The sequence below is a fragment of the Nelumbo lutea genome, chromosome 1 (genome assembly GCF_056320005.1).
Source record: "Nelumbo lutea isolate HS-2025 chromosome 1, American lotus-T2T, whole genome shotgun sequence".
Classification (NCBI taxonomy): domain Eukaryota; kingdom Viridiplantae; phylum Streptophyta; class Magnoliopsida; order Proteales; family Nelumbonaceae; genus Nelumbo; species Nelumbo lutea.
In genome coordinates this window covers 211,787,393-211,804,104 of record NC_142684.1, presented here as the reverse complement: position 1 = coordinate 211,804,104, position 16,712 = coordinate 211,787,393, and the positions used below count along the sequence as shown (strand labels likewise).

Below are 16,712 nucleotides of genomic sequence, written 5' to 3'. Positions count from 1 at the left end.
CATACTCATTTATCAAAAAAAAACATGTTTTACAGAAACTGTATACAGAGGTTCCATCGAGGAGAGAGAAGGCCAAAGAGGGGAAAGAGAAGGCTTCCTGGAAGTACCTACTGCAAGAACAAATCCCTAACCCCAAGTAAACAATTCAACTATACATCTAAAATAGGGAGAGGGAAACAAAGAAAGAGGGGGCAAGTTAGAAAGCAGAACTCCATAAGGATTTCAACAAGAAAATCCCAAAAGATTACAAAAGATCCACTTCAGTCCCAATGGCAGCCCAATTGCCAGATGAAAACAACGATAGAAAGGAAAAGATCTAAGAAGAATTTAAAATTTTTGCAGACTTAGGACTTCTTTTCCATTTCCTTTTCTCGCCCTGTTGATGCTCTTTACCATCTCTTGTTCTCCAAGAACCCCTTTCCCCCATGTGCATCTCCTCCTAAAAGTTTTTTACATCATCAAAGGGATTAAGTGACAGAGGCATGGATGAAGGTTAGGTATGTACTCAGTCCACCCCTCCCAAGACCCTAGATAGCTAGGACTAACATTGGTAATGGTATAGATGTGGAATGTCAATGACAAGCTAATGACTACTTATTGTGAAATATTTGGGCCTTGGGATGTGTGAATTAACCCTTGTTGTTTCTGGGTCAAAGTAGAGAAGAAGAAAGAAAAGAGAAAGAAGGAGAGGAGAAGAGTGTTCGGCCAGACTAGAAGAGAGGATGTTCAAAAGTCACTCTCCTAGCCAACCCACTTGACTTTTATTCGTGAAAAAACTTGAGTTACAAGAAAGACAACTTTGTCCCTCATAGAAGATGGGACACATAACTTAAACTCAGATACAATAGACATTTCACTTACAATAAGATACACTAGAATGACCAAAATACCCCTGACTCGAGCATTCTAACACTCCCCCTCAAGCTGGAGAGTATATATCATATAGTCACAGCTTGTTACAAATGTAATCTATTCTTCCCCGAGACAATCCTTTTGTGAAGATATCTGCCCATTGATTTCTTGAGCTCACATGAGATGTAGTTATTACCCCACTTATCACTTTCTCTCTCACAAAGTGACAATCCACCTCAATATGTTTAGTTTTTTCATGGAAGATAGGATTGGATGAGATGTGAACAACAGCTTGGTTATCACAGTATAGTTTCATGGGTTTGTCAATTGAGAAACCCATCTCCTGTAGTAGGTTCTTTAGCCATACTAGTTCACATGTGGTATGGGCCATAGCCCTGTACTCTGCTTCCGCACTACTTCTTGCCACCACTGTTTGCTTCTTGCTCTTCCAAGTTACAAGATTGCCACCCAGGAAGGTACAATACCCTATGGTTGACCTTTTGTCTGATATAGAGCCAGCCCAATCAGCATCTATGTACCCTTAGCTTCAATCAAAATGATGTACTTTATGAGCTTATTGTAAATGATTAAAAGTACATATTTGATTCATGTTCCCTTGGTATGTTTCTGTGTAATACCCTTAAACTGGACACTTAATGAGACTCGTGTTAGTTTAGAATGTTCACAGCCAGTGGGTCGGTCTGGGGAGACCTATCCTGACAAGGCTGACATTGTGGTGTCACCAAGTCGGTTGGGGTGGCTTGTCTCAGCTACCAGGGTGAGACCCTAGGCACATACAATGTAGGATTAATTGAATCTTTGAACTGGACCAGATTTCCAGTATTGCCCTGGACCTTGGAGATTGATGGGCAAAACTGGAAAGTTACACCCAACCCATGGACTCGACTATGATACTGCACTAGGTGTCGGATTGGGCTGTCTTTGATGTACCATTCAGTGAGATCCTTAGCGGGGGTCAAAACCTGGGTATGTTGGGACAGTCTGAGAATTCATCTGAGTGGGTGATCATAGTGACAGGATCAGCCCCTTTGTTGGACAAAGGTAATGATCGGGGATGCACTCTCACTGATGGAAACCAAGACTACCGGCGGCTTATTTCAATCGTTGAAATTTGTTTTGCAAAATATATTTTATATGAGATGTAAAAGTATATATATATATATATATATATTTATGGTTTCGAAATGATTTGAAAAAGGTTTTAATTCCCGGGATCCATACTAGAGAGAGTGCAACACTGTTCCTTGCAGCCGAGGGAGAGGTCCTCTCTTGTCGGGCAGTGTATGATCATTATGGGCTGAGAGGTTAAGTGTAAGACCATTGAGGATAATACCTGATGGGCTAATCTTGCATCTGTCCACAGTCCCTGGGTGTTACAAGGTGGCTTGGCCCAATGACCACTTAGGGTAAGTGTTGGGCCCATAGAGCCATTTGATGGGTTCCAGGGGGTGCACTGTCCATATAAGTGTATTCGGCCAGGCCTTGTAACAAAGGCTGGGCTGAACCCATGTGGCTGATGTGTAGATCAATGTTTGGGTCCCATGCCATACAAGGAAGCCCAACTGGGCAACAGTTTGGAAGGCTAAATGAATACATAACCTTAAATGGGCCTTAAGCCCATTTCGAACTGGGCTAATTTGATTAGTCACTTAAGGGTCGAATTCTGAGATGGATCAGCTGATAGGATTGGGCCCACACCCTATCCATTTAGAGAGTCCAAGATCTAAATAAGATTTAGATCTGGAAACTTCCTAATTAGATTAGGAGATGGCTGATCTAATCTGCAGATATCCCTTATCTTAAAGGGACTTCTAATCTAAATATGATTTGGGTTAGCAACTCCTAATGGGATTAGGAGCTGATCCCTTTAAGTCTATAAAAGGAAGAGGGGGCGGCAGCCTTTAGACACACAATCACAAGCAATAGATAGCATTGTCTTCAGAGCTGAAATCACAGAAGAGAGAATTCTGCTCCCTGCAAATACTCTCTTGCCGCCTCCTTCCTGCAGCCTCCGCCTACAGCAGTTCGATCTCCAGTTCTTGGGATAAATCAAGATTGGATCTTGATTCCAATCTTTTGGAGAAAAGATTGGTGGGAGTTGTATTCACAAGCCGTCCAGGTGATTCTTGAGAAGGATCAAGTTCTTTTGGAAGAACACTACTGATTCTGCTCCACCCTGCACTGCGCCATCTTCAGTGGGAGCAGATTTTGGATCCTTCCTTGGGCGTGAATACCTCCATTGGGAGATACTACTTCTCTGTATCAGGTATTATCTCTCCCTACTCCTTTTGGTTCAGATCTGATTCAGTTTATGGTTCAAGAATGATCCTTGAAAATATGATTTTCTAAATAGGGAATTTGATTCCCAGTTGAAGGGAGAGAAAAAATTTTTGAAATTCGCCCCCTTATTCTGCAATCTTTGGGCGTCCATGTGATGGATTTCCTATCCCTTCATATAGAGCCAGCCCAATCAGCATCTATGTACCCTACTATCTCAAGAGGTCCTCCTTTTTGGTATAACAAACCACGACCTGGAGCACCCTTTAGGTACTTAACAATTCTCAGAACATCTTCCCAGTGAGGAACCCAGGGATGTTGCATAAACTGACTCACCACACTCACAGTAAATGATATATCTGGTCGGGTAATGGTCAGGTAGTTCAACTTTCCCACCAACCTTTTGTATCTTCCAGGTTCATCAAACTCTTCACCTGCATCCACACTTAACTTGGCATTGAGTTCCATAGGAGTCTCTGCTGGTTTAGCACCTAACAACCCTGTTTCTTCAAGTAGATCAAGAACATATTTTCTCTGACATAGGTTGATCCATTGTTTTGACTTCGCAACTTCTATTCCTAAGAAATACTTTAGCTTCCCTAGATCTTTCGTATTGAAGTGGTCTTGTAAGAATTTTTTCAGTCAGTCAATTACATTGTTGTCACTTTAGTAACTGGCATATGATGTGCATCTGCAGTAGGAGTGGGAGCTACGGGAAGGGGGTCCACAACCAGAACATGAAGAGGAACCACAGAGGGAGAAGAAGAGACCCCGGCATTGGAGAAAAAAGGAACTGACTCAAAGAAGGTGACATCAGGGCACACAAACGATTTATGAAACTTAGGGTTATAACACTTGTACCCTTTCTGAGTCCTTGAGTAGCCAAGAAAAATACACTTCTAAGCCCGAGCATCTAGCTTGTCTACTTCAGGCCCCAAGTGTTGAACAAAACAAACACAGTCAAAGACTCTTGGGGTGAGAGGAAAGGGAGACAAAGTGGGGAACAACACGGAGAAAGGGGATTGACTTCCAAGGATTGACATGGGCATCCGATTTATTAAAAAACAGGATGTAAGAACAACATCACTCCAAAAGTGCTTTGGGACATGCATATTGATCATCAAGGACCGAGCAGTTTCAAGAAGATGTCTATTTTTCCGTTCAGCTACACCGTTTTGTTGCGGGGTGTAGGCACAAGAAGTTTGATGAATTATTCCATGATGTTCTAGGTATTGCTGAAATGATGATGAGATGTATTTTTTGGCATTATCGGAGCGAAGTATTTTCATATGAACACCAAACTGAATGCATATTTCAGCATGAAATTTCTGAAAAATAGAGAACAATTCACTACGGTCTTTCATAAGATAGATCCATGTCATCCTTGAAAAGTCATCAACAAAGATTACAAAATACTTAAACCCATTGCATGACACCACTTTAACTGGACCCCATACATCAGAATGAACTAAAGCAAAAGGACTTGAGACACGACTATCAGTTCTTGGACTAAATGAGACTCGATGATGTTTTCCCAACTGACATGACTCACAATCTAATGATGAAAGATGACTCAAGGAAGGAACTAGCAGCTTCAAAGCCTTGAGAGAGGGATCACCAAGTCTGCAGTGCCATTGGAGAGGAGTAAGAGACGACTAAAAAGCCACTGGAGGGCCACCACCATCAAGGTAATACAAACCACCGGCTTCATGCCCTCCACCAATCTTCATCCCCATCTTGAGATCCTGAAACACACAAGAAGGATAGAAGGTTACAGAACAATTAAGGGACTTGGTTAATCTACTAATAGACATAAGGTTAAAAGGGAACTTAGGAACATATAAAACAGATGCTAAAGACAATGAGGAGAGATCAACATCACCAACACCACAAATAGGAGATATAGAACCATTAGTAAGTGTAACTGTCTGAGATGTGGAGATGTGAGAAAGGGAAGAAAATACATCAGGAGTCCCAGACATATGGTTCGAGGCGTCAGAATCAATGATCCAGGGTGAGGCTTTGGAAACTAAACAAGTCATACCTGAATGGGCAAGTGTAGCTGTGTTCTGCTGAGATGTTTGAAGGAACTGCTCATATATTGCCCGTGGTACACTCACCATTTCCTGCTCGGAAGCACAAGTGGGTGTGGAGGGGGTTGGTGCAGTTTGCTGGCTTTCAGTAATTGTGCTACTACTCTTAGATGTAACATGGTTAGCCCAAGTGTTGGGTGGACCACGCAAATCATAGCAGAAATTAACTGTGTGCCCCTTTAAGCCACAATGTGTACATTTTCTCTGAGCCTTAACCCTTCCTTTTCCACGGCCTCCCCCTGACTCATGACCTCCAGTCCGGCCACTGGCCCGGTTAAACATGTGTCCACCACAGTTGCTTGGAGGACCACTGCTGCCACCACCACTTCTACTTCCACGACTACTCCCTCTAGTCACTACCAAACCAGATCTATCAGAGAAGGAAGAATGTTCCATTGGCTCAATGGATGTCCTCTTAAGACGGGCAAAAACTTCTTCAAGTGAGGGGAGAGCTGATCCCCCCAATATTTGTGCTCTGACTGGCTCATAATCAGCCTTCAAGCCCACAAGAAACCTAGTCACATCAAGTTGTTCACGTTGTTGTTGTTGGATCCGGACATCTAATGTTAGAGGGTGATACACATTTAGCTCATTGCGGATGTTTCTCAAACCTGCATGATACTCTTCTAAGCTTTGACTTCCTTGCTTCAAAATGAAGTACTCTTGGTATAACTGATATACCCTAGTTGTGTTGTCTTGTCCAAAGTACAACTTTTTAGCATGATCCCAGATCTCTTTGGCTGTATCTAGGAACATGAAGTTCACACTAATCTTTGGTTCCATGCTGTTCCAAAGCCATGTCATTATCTGTGCATCATCTTGTTCCCAATCATTGAACCCAGGAGAATCAGAGGAAGGTTTCTCCTCCCTCACATGTTTTACTTTCCTCTTGGCCTTCAAGAACACCTCCACAGATTTTGCCCATGGTACATAGTTCTCACCATTCAACTTGATGGATGTCATTTGAACACTTAGATAATCTGAAGAGAGCATGATGCCTATTTTGTTGTCATTCCCAACTACAGTTGAAGCCATCTCAATTATGTCTCCTCTGAATATATACCACAATCTCACACTTGTCACAAGACTTATCTCACTTACAATACCACCAACCCACTTTCTTCCACTGCACATTACACACTACACTCTAAAGCTGATATCATTCAGTCAACACATCAAACACTTGGACTGCACACTGTAGGACCATGTACCACCAACACACCACTACTGAAATTACTCAGTCATTTCATTGAACACTTGTTCTGCATACTGCAGAACTGATTACACAAGGTCTAGGGGTTCACTTTTAAGCATTTAAAAACATAGATATGTCAGCCACCACAACACAATCAACACCACACCACTGCTGTCGTGGACATCAGCAGTGTACCACTCTTCTTTCAGCACACATGTGAGCAAGAAAACACAAAAAAAAAAAAAACATGACTGATATGTGTATCAGTTTCACCCAACACCACAACAACTAACTTTCGAAGCACAAAAAAAATCAGCATTCACAGTCCATTTTTGAACACACGACAGCAGTGTCCATACCTGTATATGACCAGCCCTCTTCGTACACTGAATAGAGGGTCTAGTATACCACTTCAACGACCACCACAGCACCGGCCAGAGGCATTCTCACCTCCAGGCCCTCAAAACGACAACTCCTTTTCATCCCTTTATCGAGTCTTCAATCAGATCAGCTGTAGGATGATGAAACCTACTGTGAAGCTGGCGGCGAACCCAGGAAGAAGACAGCAGCAAGACAACGAACACCAGACCTTAATGCTCTGATGCCATGTGAATAAACCCTAGTTGTTTTTAGGTCAAAGTACAGAAGAAGAAAGAAAAGAGAAAGAAGAAGAAGGAGAGGAGAAGAGTGTTCGGCCAGACTAGAAGAGAGGATGTTTAAAAGTCACTCTCCTAGCCGACCCACTTGACTTTTGTTCATGAAAAAACTTGAGTTACAAGAAAGACAATTTTGTCCCTCATAGAAGATGGGACACATAACTTAAACTCAGATACAATAGACATTTCACTTACAATAAGATACACCAGAATGACCAAAATACCCCTGACTTGAACATTCTAACAGGATGGATTGGTTTGACCTTTAAAGATTCTATAGGGATGGGCACTTTTCCATAGGGATGTCCATGAATGACAATTATTATAGGCAGATGTTTGAAAGAAGAAACAAGAGAATGTAAAAATTATTATAGGTGGATGTTTGAAACAAGAAATATCAATGACAAGCCTCTTTTTATGGACTTCCCATAGGTGATCACCTAGACAATGGAACACCTAGACAATAGAATTTTAGAAAGAACTAAGTTGTAGGTTACTTTCCTAATTATATATTCCAATTAGCATTCATATAAATTGGAAAAAGTGCTCCTTACTAATAACATTAATTTTCCTCTACATGGTAAATCATCAGATATAAAAGATGGTAGCATTTTAAATCTATTAACTCCAATATGTCAAATACAGCACTATAAGGTGATAAGTACTTAATATAGCAATTGCATGTAAAAAATTATTAGCAACTAGAGAAGCTACAAGCATATATACTAACAGATAAGTTAAAAGAGAAACATAACAAAAAGGGGAAAAGATGGGGCTGAGCACCCCCAGGCCCTATTGATTTTGAAAAAGGATTAAATGTATCTTTACAAGATTGGTTATGTGCCAAGCACCCCCAGGCCCTAGAGAGATAGAGGGAGAGGGAGGGAGGGAGTAACCCGCACATACACTGATTGGTAACAGAGAGAGAGAGAGAGGTTGGCAAGTTTTCTCTCTGCTCTTTTCATCTTCCCTTTTTTTAAGAAAGTTTAAATGGAGATAACTAACTCAAAAGATGTTATAACTGGGCATTTTGTTGGGCTGAATGAGATTACACTTGTTACAAGGTAGGGTATGCAAATGAAAGCTGAGCATGTAAATGGAGACACACTCCATACTCGCTCCTAAAGTGCAACACTTCTCAATTTTGTTCCTCCTGTTCCAGCTCCCACTCAACAGTTAGGTTACTTAGATTTTAAATATATACACTCCTGACTGATGGGCTAGCTAAAAAGGGTTTTTGGAGCACTCTTGATTTGCATCCTTGTAATAATGACTCTTTTTCAGTTTGATTTCTAATATGTATCTGGTTTGTCAACTTGGCAACCATTGGTTATGAGATGTACTGTCTTTTTCAGTTTAATGAAAAATCTTTTTATCCTTCAAAAAAAAGGGGTAAATCAGACAAACTTGTTTTAGGGAGTAATATATCAAAGGTGGAGACTGTTCATGTATAGTGACTGTAAGAAGACTAACTGTGGCTAGCCATCGTAATGGATGTAAAGAAAATCATGCTGTAAATATTTACTTGATTATTGATCTATCAAAGAAATGTTTTATCAATTACTAATAAAATTAATTATGACTGATCATACGCATACACTCATGGCATTGTTTCTTGGGGTAACAAGAGGATTGTTACATCTTCCTGCCATCATAGTTCCTTATTTATTTGCTTCGTGATTCCTTTTGTTCCTAATACTGAAGACTTGATCTTTCTATAATGAGAAATAGGTGACTCCATTTGCTATGTTGTCACGCTCTGCAGCTGGAATAAGAGGATCAACATTGGTAAGGGCAATCTTGTTTTATTTCTTCTCAGCTATCAAGCATGCTTTGTCAGGTCTTCTGCCATGTGAAGGACTTTAATGCCCAATCCAGTTCTGGATAAGCCATATACTCAGTTTCTTTGCCGAAGTTGCCCCATACTTCCATCTTATATTTGTAGTTATGAGTTTAAGGGGGTCAATTTTGAATTGGTATGAATTTTACCTGATACATCATAAATTTGAAATTTCATCAGATCTAAATCCAATCTGTTTAGGATTAAGCATACATATCTTACATGGATCCAATTAGAGAATCTAAAAGAAATGAAATGGTCCAAACGAAATTGATGGTGGAACAGAAAAGGTACAAAATATAATCAAAGCAAAACAAGCATGTCACAAAGATTGGAAAAAAAAACTAAAAATGTAGAAAACTTGTAAGAATATAAAACACAAAAAGAAGGAAGTTAAAACTCAGCACAGAAAGGGATAAATGCAATTTATAAACTTACTAAGATGAAAGAAAGAAAAGAAAAGGAAAGGCAGAGATCTAAATCATGTGAAATGCATCAAAGTGGAAGGCCAAAGAACCTTGATAAAAAGATAAGGAAATCAAGGAAAGATGGACAATCTATTTTGAAAAATTACTAAATGAAAAACTTGTATGCTAGTGGAGGAGGGTACCTTCATTAAATTAGAGTTTCTGAAGTGGGAGAGATAGACCTATTATGGCTAACTAAACTATTTAAAACAGAGAACATGCCAAATGAATAGAGAAAGAGCTCTTTGGGGGGGGGGGGGGGGGGGGGGGAGAGAGAGAGGCCACGACATGAAACAAGTATATTCGAAAACCAATTCACTTCTATGCCTGGAAGATATACCATGGAAACCATCTTTCCGTAGAAACAATTGATAAAAAAGTTCAGAGAAAGGGAGATCTTCATGTAGTATTCATTGATCTAAAAAGCATATAATATGGTGGGTTTTGGAAAATGATAGAGATAATATGGTGGATTTTAGAAAGTGAGTACCAAATTGGTATGCAGACCTAATCAAGAACATATGTGGGTACAACAACCAAAGCTCAACATTAGAATTTCCATTTACAATGATACTTCACCAAAGCTCAACATTGAGCCCTTGGTTGTTTGCATTAGTCACGGATGAATTGACTAAGCATATTTAGGAGGCCCTTTGGTATATGTTTTTTTTGATGGCATGGTATTAAGTGGTGAAACTATAGAAGGATTAAATACAAAATTAGACTCAGAGACAAATACCTTAGGCACAATAGGTTTTAAAATAAGGCCAATATAGAATATATGTAATGTAAGTTTAATAATAAGAATAATAATCATTAAAATCAGGGTAAACTTACAACTGGAAACCAAGAGATATCTCAACATGACCTTTCCGTTACCTTTATTCAATAATCCATGATAAAGGAGAGAGAAATTAAGAAGCTGCCCATTTATCAAAAAAAAATAATAATAAGAAGCTGCCCGCAGAATCAAATCAAAATGGGAAAGATAGAGGCGTGCATCCAGAATCTTATGCTATGAGGGTGGATCTTGGTGCAACAGTTGGGTTGATCCATTGCGATCTGAGTGACCAGGGTTCAAATCTTTTGGAACAGCCTCTCTGTATGTGTGGGGGTAAGGCTGCGTACATCTGCCCCTTTCCAGACCCTGCCATTGGTGGGAGCCTTGTGCACTGGGCTGCCCTTATCCAGAATCTTATGTAGTCAAGAAACATGCCCAACTGTAGTAGAAATGGAAATTTTAAGATGGATGAATGGGAAAAGTAGAAGGGATATAATTAGAAATGCAAACATAGGAGTGGCTCAATAGGTGATAAAATGAGAGAAAGTAAATTAAAATGGTTTTCACTGTTACAAAAAAAAAAAAAAAAGTGATGGTTTTGTCACATGGAGATCTGACTATTTACAGCACCAATAGAAAGAAGTTATCTATTACAAATTGAAGGGTTAGAAGAAGACGTAGGGGCAAATCAAGGCTTGGATTCTTATGATGAAGTTAGATGATTAGATGATATAACCAAATCAATGTAATATTAATTGGTTAGGCATTAAAGTACGGACAATTTTGGGCAGTTTTCATAATGGTCCAAAAGAATTTTTCGGATCATTCTCATCTTTGTGATTACAACATGATGAAATATGATCTCTTGATACTGGTAAATTTCTACTCTTAATTTGATCTCTTTTTTACTGATTTAGATAATCAACATGCCCGGTAATCCTAATGCGGCAACTGAATGCATAGAGGCCTTGATGCCTGCCCTTAAGCATGCGATGAAGCAGTTAAAAGGAGATAAAAGAGAGAAACATCCTCGTCATGTTCCCCATGCACAGGCAGAGCCTGTGGATACTTGGGAAAGAAGTTATATGTTAGCTTCTGGGAGTTCTGAATCTAATTGCTCTTGTTCACATTGAAGCTCTTGGAATTGGAGGAATTGAAACAAGGCATTCTTCATCAAACCTGACAACTCTTGGGGAATGAACTATTTGGGAGAGTCATTGGATACTTGGAAAAGAAGTCATCTTCTGGGAGTTCCTGAGTTAAGATTGTTCTTGTTTAGATCGAAGTTTTTGAAATTAAAATGAAGTATTCTCCATCAAACATGGCAATCCTTGGGGAATGAACCATTTGAAGAAGCTACTTTATACATAGGCATATGCAAATCCCCACCTATACTAATAAAGGTCGTTAGAACGAACCCTGATACACGTTTTTTTGGAAAACATCACAACTACTGTTCAGATTTGAACTCTAAAACAAGGGAAATCGAATTTGGTCCCCACAAGACCATCTTCACACTGTCGTCGTAGTCCCTTGCAGCCGTGCATTGGGAATATGTCTCCATAAAAAACGGCTATAAAAGCCTGTGAGGACCAAATCTGAACTCAAAACAAAATAGTTTACGGAGCTTGCATGGATTGAGACAATGGCTTAAATATCATAATAAATAGTTTACATCTGCCATGTTTTCTCTCACTTAGCAGAAAGAAAACAGTGTTGTTGTACTTACTGGCTCATGAGTCATGTCTACCTATTTGGTTTTATCAGATGTTAGATGTTAGTTGTATATACAGTGAGACTTTCCTTATGTAATGAAGTTGATTGATGTTGTAATAATAAATTAATAACATTCCTTGTATTTAAAGAGTAAGGCTGCCAACCATTCATGGGAGTGACTGAAGACGGCGGAATATAATTAGATGATGATATGGACTGTTTATAGACGCCGGATGACTAAAAACTCTGTTCGCATAGCATCCACCCATTCATTGAAAACATATCCTATGTATGTATGTTAAATTCATGAAGAAATGTTTCCACTGGATTACATGATTTCAGAGTTTTTACTTGGAAAGAATCCCAGGCATCCTTTTTGGAGATCGGGATGAAACAACCCCTGCCATGCGAAGCAAATTTTTGTTTATAGGAAGCATGGTTTAAAATTCTTTTGGCATGTATTCTCTCCAGGAGAGAATTTCTGAATTTTTTATTATTTAAATGGCATATGCATCAACGCTGGCTGTTGTTAGGGGTGCTCACGAAAACTGAAAAGCGAAAAATCCAACTAAAATCCAAAAAATCCAATTAACCAAATCAACTGGCATATAGAGAGAGAGAGAGACCACATCAAAAGCCCTCTCTTGCTCCATTACCCTAATCCTGACTTTTCCTAAACTCTCTCCTTCCCTTATCCCTTTTTCATTTCACTCGTTCATTCTCTCCTATTATTCCTATCACCCTTGTTAGCATTTTCATTAAGCTACATCAGCAAGGTTTTCCTTGCTCCTATTAGTTCTCACTTCCCAATTACTTATAAATATCTCTCTCCCTCCCCGAAAACCTCTCAAAAATTATAGTTATTAATTAATCTATGTTTTCTTTTAAAACACTTTTTTTAAATATCTCCTCAATCACTCTGTCAAGGTTTTAAAAGGTTAAAGGCGTAGTTAAGACGTAATGGCCCAAAAAAGGTGAGGCATAAGCCTCAAAGCTTAAAACTAAAATTAATTAAAGTTTATAGATTGATAAAAATAACATATAATATATCAAGTAGAATGATATAAGGTATAAATACCCATAAAATAAAAGTTTATAAGCAACAAGTTTCGGCATTTAAGCATTAAATAAAAATAATAACTAACCAACTAACAGCTACAAACATTTTACATTTCATGTTTCAAGATGCAAATTTCTCAAATAATTCAAATAACCAATTTAGAATTAAAAAAAAAAAAGCATATGAAAAACCATCCACACAATTGGATATTAAATTAAGATCATTCAATAATTTAGAAAAAATAAAATGACTTAGTTGATTTGATCTATGCAAAAAAAAAAAAATCAATAAAAAGAAAATAAAAACTTGATTGGTCCTTTTTGCATTGAACTCTCCTAAAACACTAAGAGAAACTAATAGAACTTGATTTTCCCTATTGTTTTTTTATTTTTACTCTATTTATTTGGCCTATAATTCTTAAAGTGCCTCTTTCACATATTTTGAACTATAAAAATGCATAATTTTTTTTCATTAAATTGCTAAATTATCATTGATACTTGAGGCTTATGCCTTTTTACACCTCATGCCTTGAGATTTGAGACGCCTCATTTTGACAAAGACTTAAGCCTCATATCAAAGTTGTGAGGCTTAAGCCGTGAGGCAAAATCTCTACACCTCGCCTCAAGGCATAAGCCTCACACCTTCAATATCTATGTTATTGAAAAGCTAATAGAAAGGAGGTATTTGCATTTTTTTTAAAACTATATGAGAGATTTTTGTTAGGATCAAAACACAATGGTGGTTTATAGAATTGATATAAGAGGAGGTTTTTCTAAGCAACAAACCAATAAAATTTAGAAAAATAATAAAAAATAGCATTAAGATACGAAAAAAAAAAAGAATACAAATTTATGTACAGCATAAGAATTTGGCGACTCTCACTGAAGCGCAACTTGGATTGTGATTGGATAAATTAGATATAATCCAAAAAATAATGTTTTAATTGGACTTAGATGCGCAACTTGGATTGTGATTGGATAAATTAGATATAATCCAAAAAATAATGTTTTAATTGGACTTAGATGGATACTAAACTGGAAATGTCATAGAGCTCCTTCAAATTTTCTTAATAAAGCCTATGCAAGACACGGGTCCCAAGTAATTTTAATCTTTATGGTTAAATATTTAAAGTACTGGTATGATTTAGCAAATAGACAAACTTACCCTATTGTTTGAAAAATTATTTAAGATACCCTTTAGTTTTCTGATGGACAAAGTCCTCTCCTACTGTTAGCATGTCATTACAATCCATTCACATATAATGTCATGTAAATTATAAATTTTTTAATTTCAAAACTACCCTTTTGTGGTTGTTTTTGCCCTCATTGTTCTTTAAGTTTTCAAAATAAAACCCAACGGTCAGAAACGTTAGCGATCGATTAACATTAGTGCCTACTTAACATTTTAGCCCATATAATCTGGGATTTTTAGACTTTCACCGAAGAACACCCTAATTTTTTAATTTAGAAGATGGAAACTAATCGATAAAAAAGGCTGCATTGAAGATTTTGAATGGTTGAGTTTCTATTTACCCTTTGTCTTCTATGCTTTCTGGGCAGGGAAACAGGTGTGGCTTTGGGTTTCTATGGAAACAAATTGGGGTAATTTTTCCTTTCATTTTTTATTCTTTGTAAAACAAGATTGAGACTGTTCGAAGTCTATCAAATGTATAGATTGGTGGGTATAGATCTTTTCTATTCTTTTCAGTTCAGTTCCTCCGCTTTATCAAGAAAATGCCAAAAGCTAAGAAATCACGTTCAGAAATATTTAGGTTATTGGTCACTGTCATATCTTATTTTTCCTTCGAAATTAGACATTTGGAACAATGTTTTGTTTTGACATGCAACGTTCATTCTTCAAATCAATTTTCCCAATTAATCTTTAATCTTAATATAATGTATGCCATTTCAATGGAGGTAATAATATGACCCAGATCACCCAATCAAACATGGACACACCAACCCTTTGTTGAAATTCACAATCTTTCTATGCAATGGTCGGATTCATGAATTCTCTTATTCGCTCTTCCTTTTAGTCCACCCAATTAATTGATTCGCGTGAAAGCCTTTCGTAGCTTCCTCCATTTCTGTTCAAAAGCAAAAGTTTTTTTTGTCATTTTATCCCTAAACCATTTTTGTTGTTTTGGTTATGCAGCTCTATGTATTTCTTAAAGTTGCCATTTTTATCGCTCTGAGATCTATAGAAAATATGGGCTGTGAGTTAGTCAAGGAAGGTGGGTAATCGAGCTGAGTAGTTAGGGAACGGTGCTGGTTCAAGTAGAGTAACAATATGAAAATCAAGAGTTGGATCATTTACCTTAAGCGGGAGGTACCTTTTTATAGCCAAAGATCCATGTCCTAATCGGATGAGGCTTCCGGGGTTGTCGGGATGAAATTAACCGCTGAGGTCGTCGAGATAAGACATAATCCCCAACGGAGTTGTTCCCATCCATACGAAGATCACTTGTCTTGGTCACGCTTATCCGCATGACGTGGTGCCAAAGTGGCTAAAGAGATAAGATGGGTCACGATGCTGACGTGGCCGAGGAGATTGAAAGAATGGTAGGATCCATCTAATGGATGCCAAGAAAGGTGCGGAATGGGGGGCGAATTTCAAAAAAAATTTCCTACCTTCTTCCAATTGGGAATCATATTCCCTAAATTTAGAATACATTATTCAAGGATCCTACTTGAACCATAAACAAACCAGATCTGAACCAAAAGGAAACAGGAAGGATTATACCTGATCCGGAGAAATAATATCTCCCAAAATTAGTGTTCACGCCCAAAGAAGTAACCAAGATCCGCTCCTGCTGAAGATGACACAGCTATGGATGGAACGGAACCGGCAGGGTGCATCCTACACACTGGATTCTTCACAAGAACCCTCTAGAAACCTTGAACACCGAATCCTAGTGTCTTTTTTGCAAGACTATTGTCAAGAACTGCTTTCTTGACTTCCTATTGCTGCAAAGATCCAATCTTCCAACAGGTAGTGGCGGCAGCTAAAGGAGGAGAAGTCCAGGGGCGAAGAGGGCAGAATTGTCTCTTCTCTTTAGAGTCTGTGAGAGATCAAATCTCAGATTGCATGATGTGTTTCTTGCTTACTCAAACCCCCTAGTTCGAAATCTGATATTTATGCTAGGGTTTCTCCTCTTTCTTCTTGATTAAGAAACCTCCCAATATTTTGGGAGTTATCCCAATCCAAATCAGTATTTGGATAAAGGTTAATCTTAATCCTATCTGCAAATCAAGTTAGTTAACTCCTAATCTTATCAGGAGGTTACCAGATTCAAATCTAATTTGAATTTGGTCTCTTAGAGTGGATAAGGTCAAAGACCCAATCCTTTTACTAACACGAATCTCGGATTTGTCCTATGAATTGGTGATCATATCAGCCCAGTTCGAAATGGGCTTTTGGCCCATTAAGTGTTCAGTGTTTAACAAGTTTCCAACCTGCTGCCCAGTTGGGCTTCTTTGTATGGCGTGAGACCCAAGCATTGATCTACACACCAGCCACATGGGTTCGGCCCAGCCGAATTCACTGAAAGACTCAATGACCCCCTTGAGCCCATCACATGGACCCCATGGGTCCAACACTTACATTAAGTGGTCCCTGGGCCAAGCCATCTTATAAAAAACCCGGGGACTGTGGGCAAGTGCAAGATTAGCCCATCAGGTATTATCTTAAATGGTCTTACACTTAACCTCTCAGCCCTTAATGATCAAGCACTGCCTAACAAGAGAAGACCTCT

At 38.6% G+C, this 16,712-nt stretch overlaps 1 protein-coding gene across 2 annotated transcripts in view; it reads left to right on the top strand.

Annotated features, from left to right (window-relative positions):
- The window catches only part of B73 (molybdopterin biosynthesis CNX1 protein / molybdenum cofactor biosynthesis enzyme CNX1 (CNX1)), a 145,633-nt gene extending 133,587 nt beyond the window's left edge, over positions 1 to 12,046 (top strand). For both annotated transcript variants that reach the window (XR_016104660.1, XM_088962871.1), the window contains 2 exons: positions 8,826 to 8,882; positions 11,100 to 12,046. Coding sequence is in view for 1 of the 2 variants with exons in the window: in XM_088962871.1 (XP_088818997.1) it covers positions 8,826 to 8,882; positions 11,100 to 11,315 (273 nt within the window). In the remaining variant the exon portion in view is untranslated. The remainder of the gene's footprint in view (positions 1 to 8,825; positions 8,883 to 11,099) is intronic.
- The last annotated feature ends 4,666 nt before the right edge of the window (positions 12,047 to 16,712 follow it).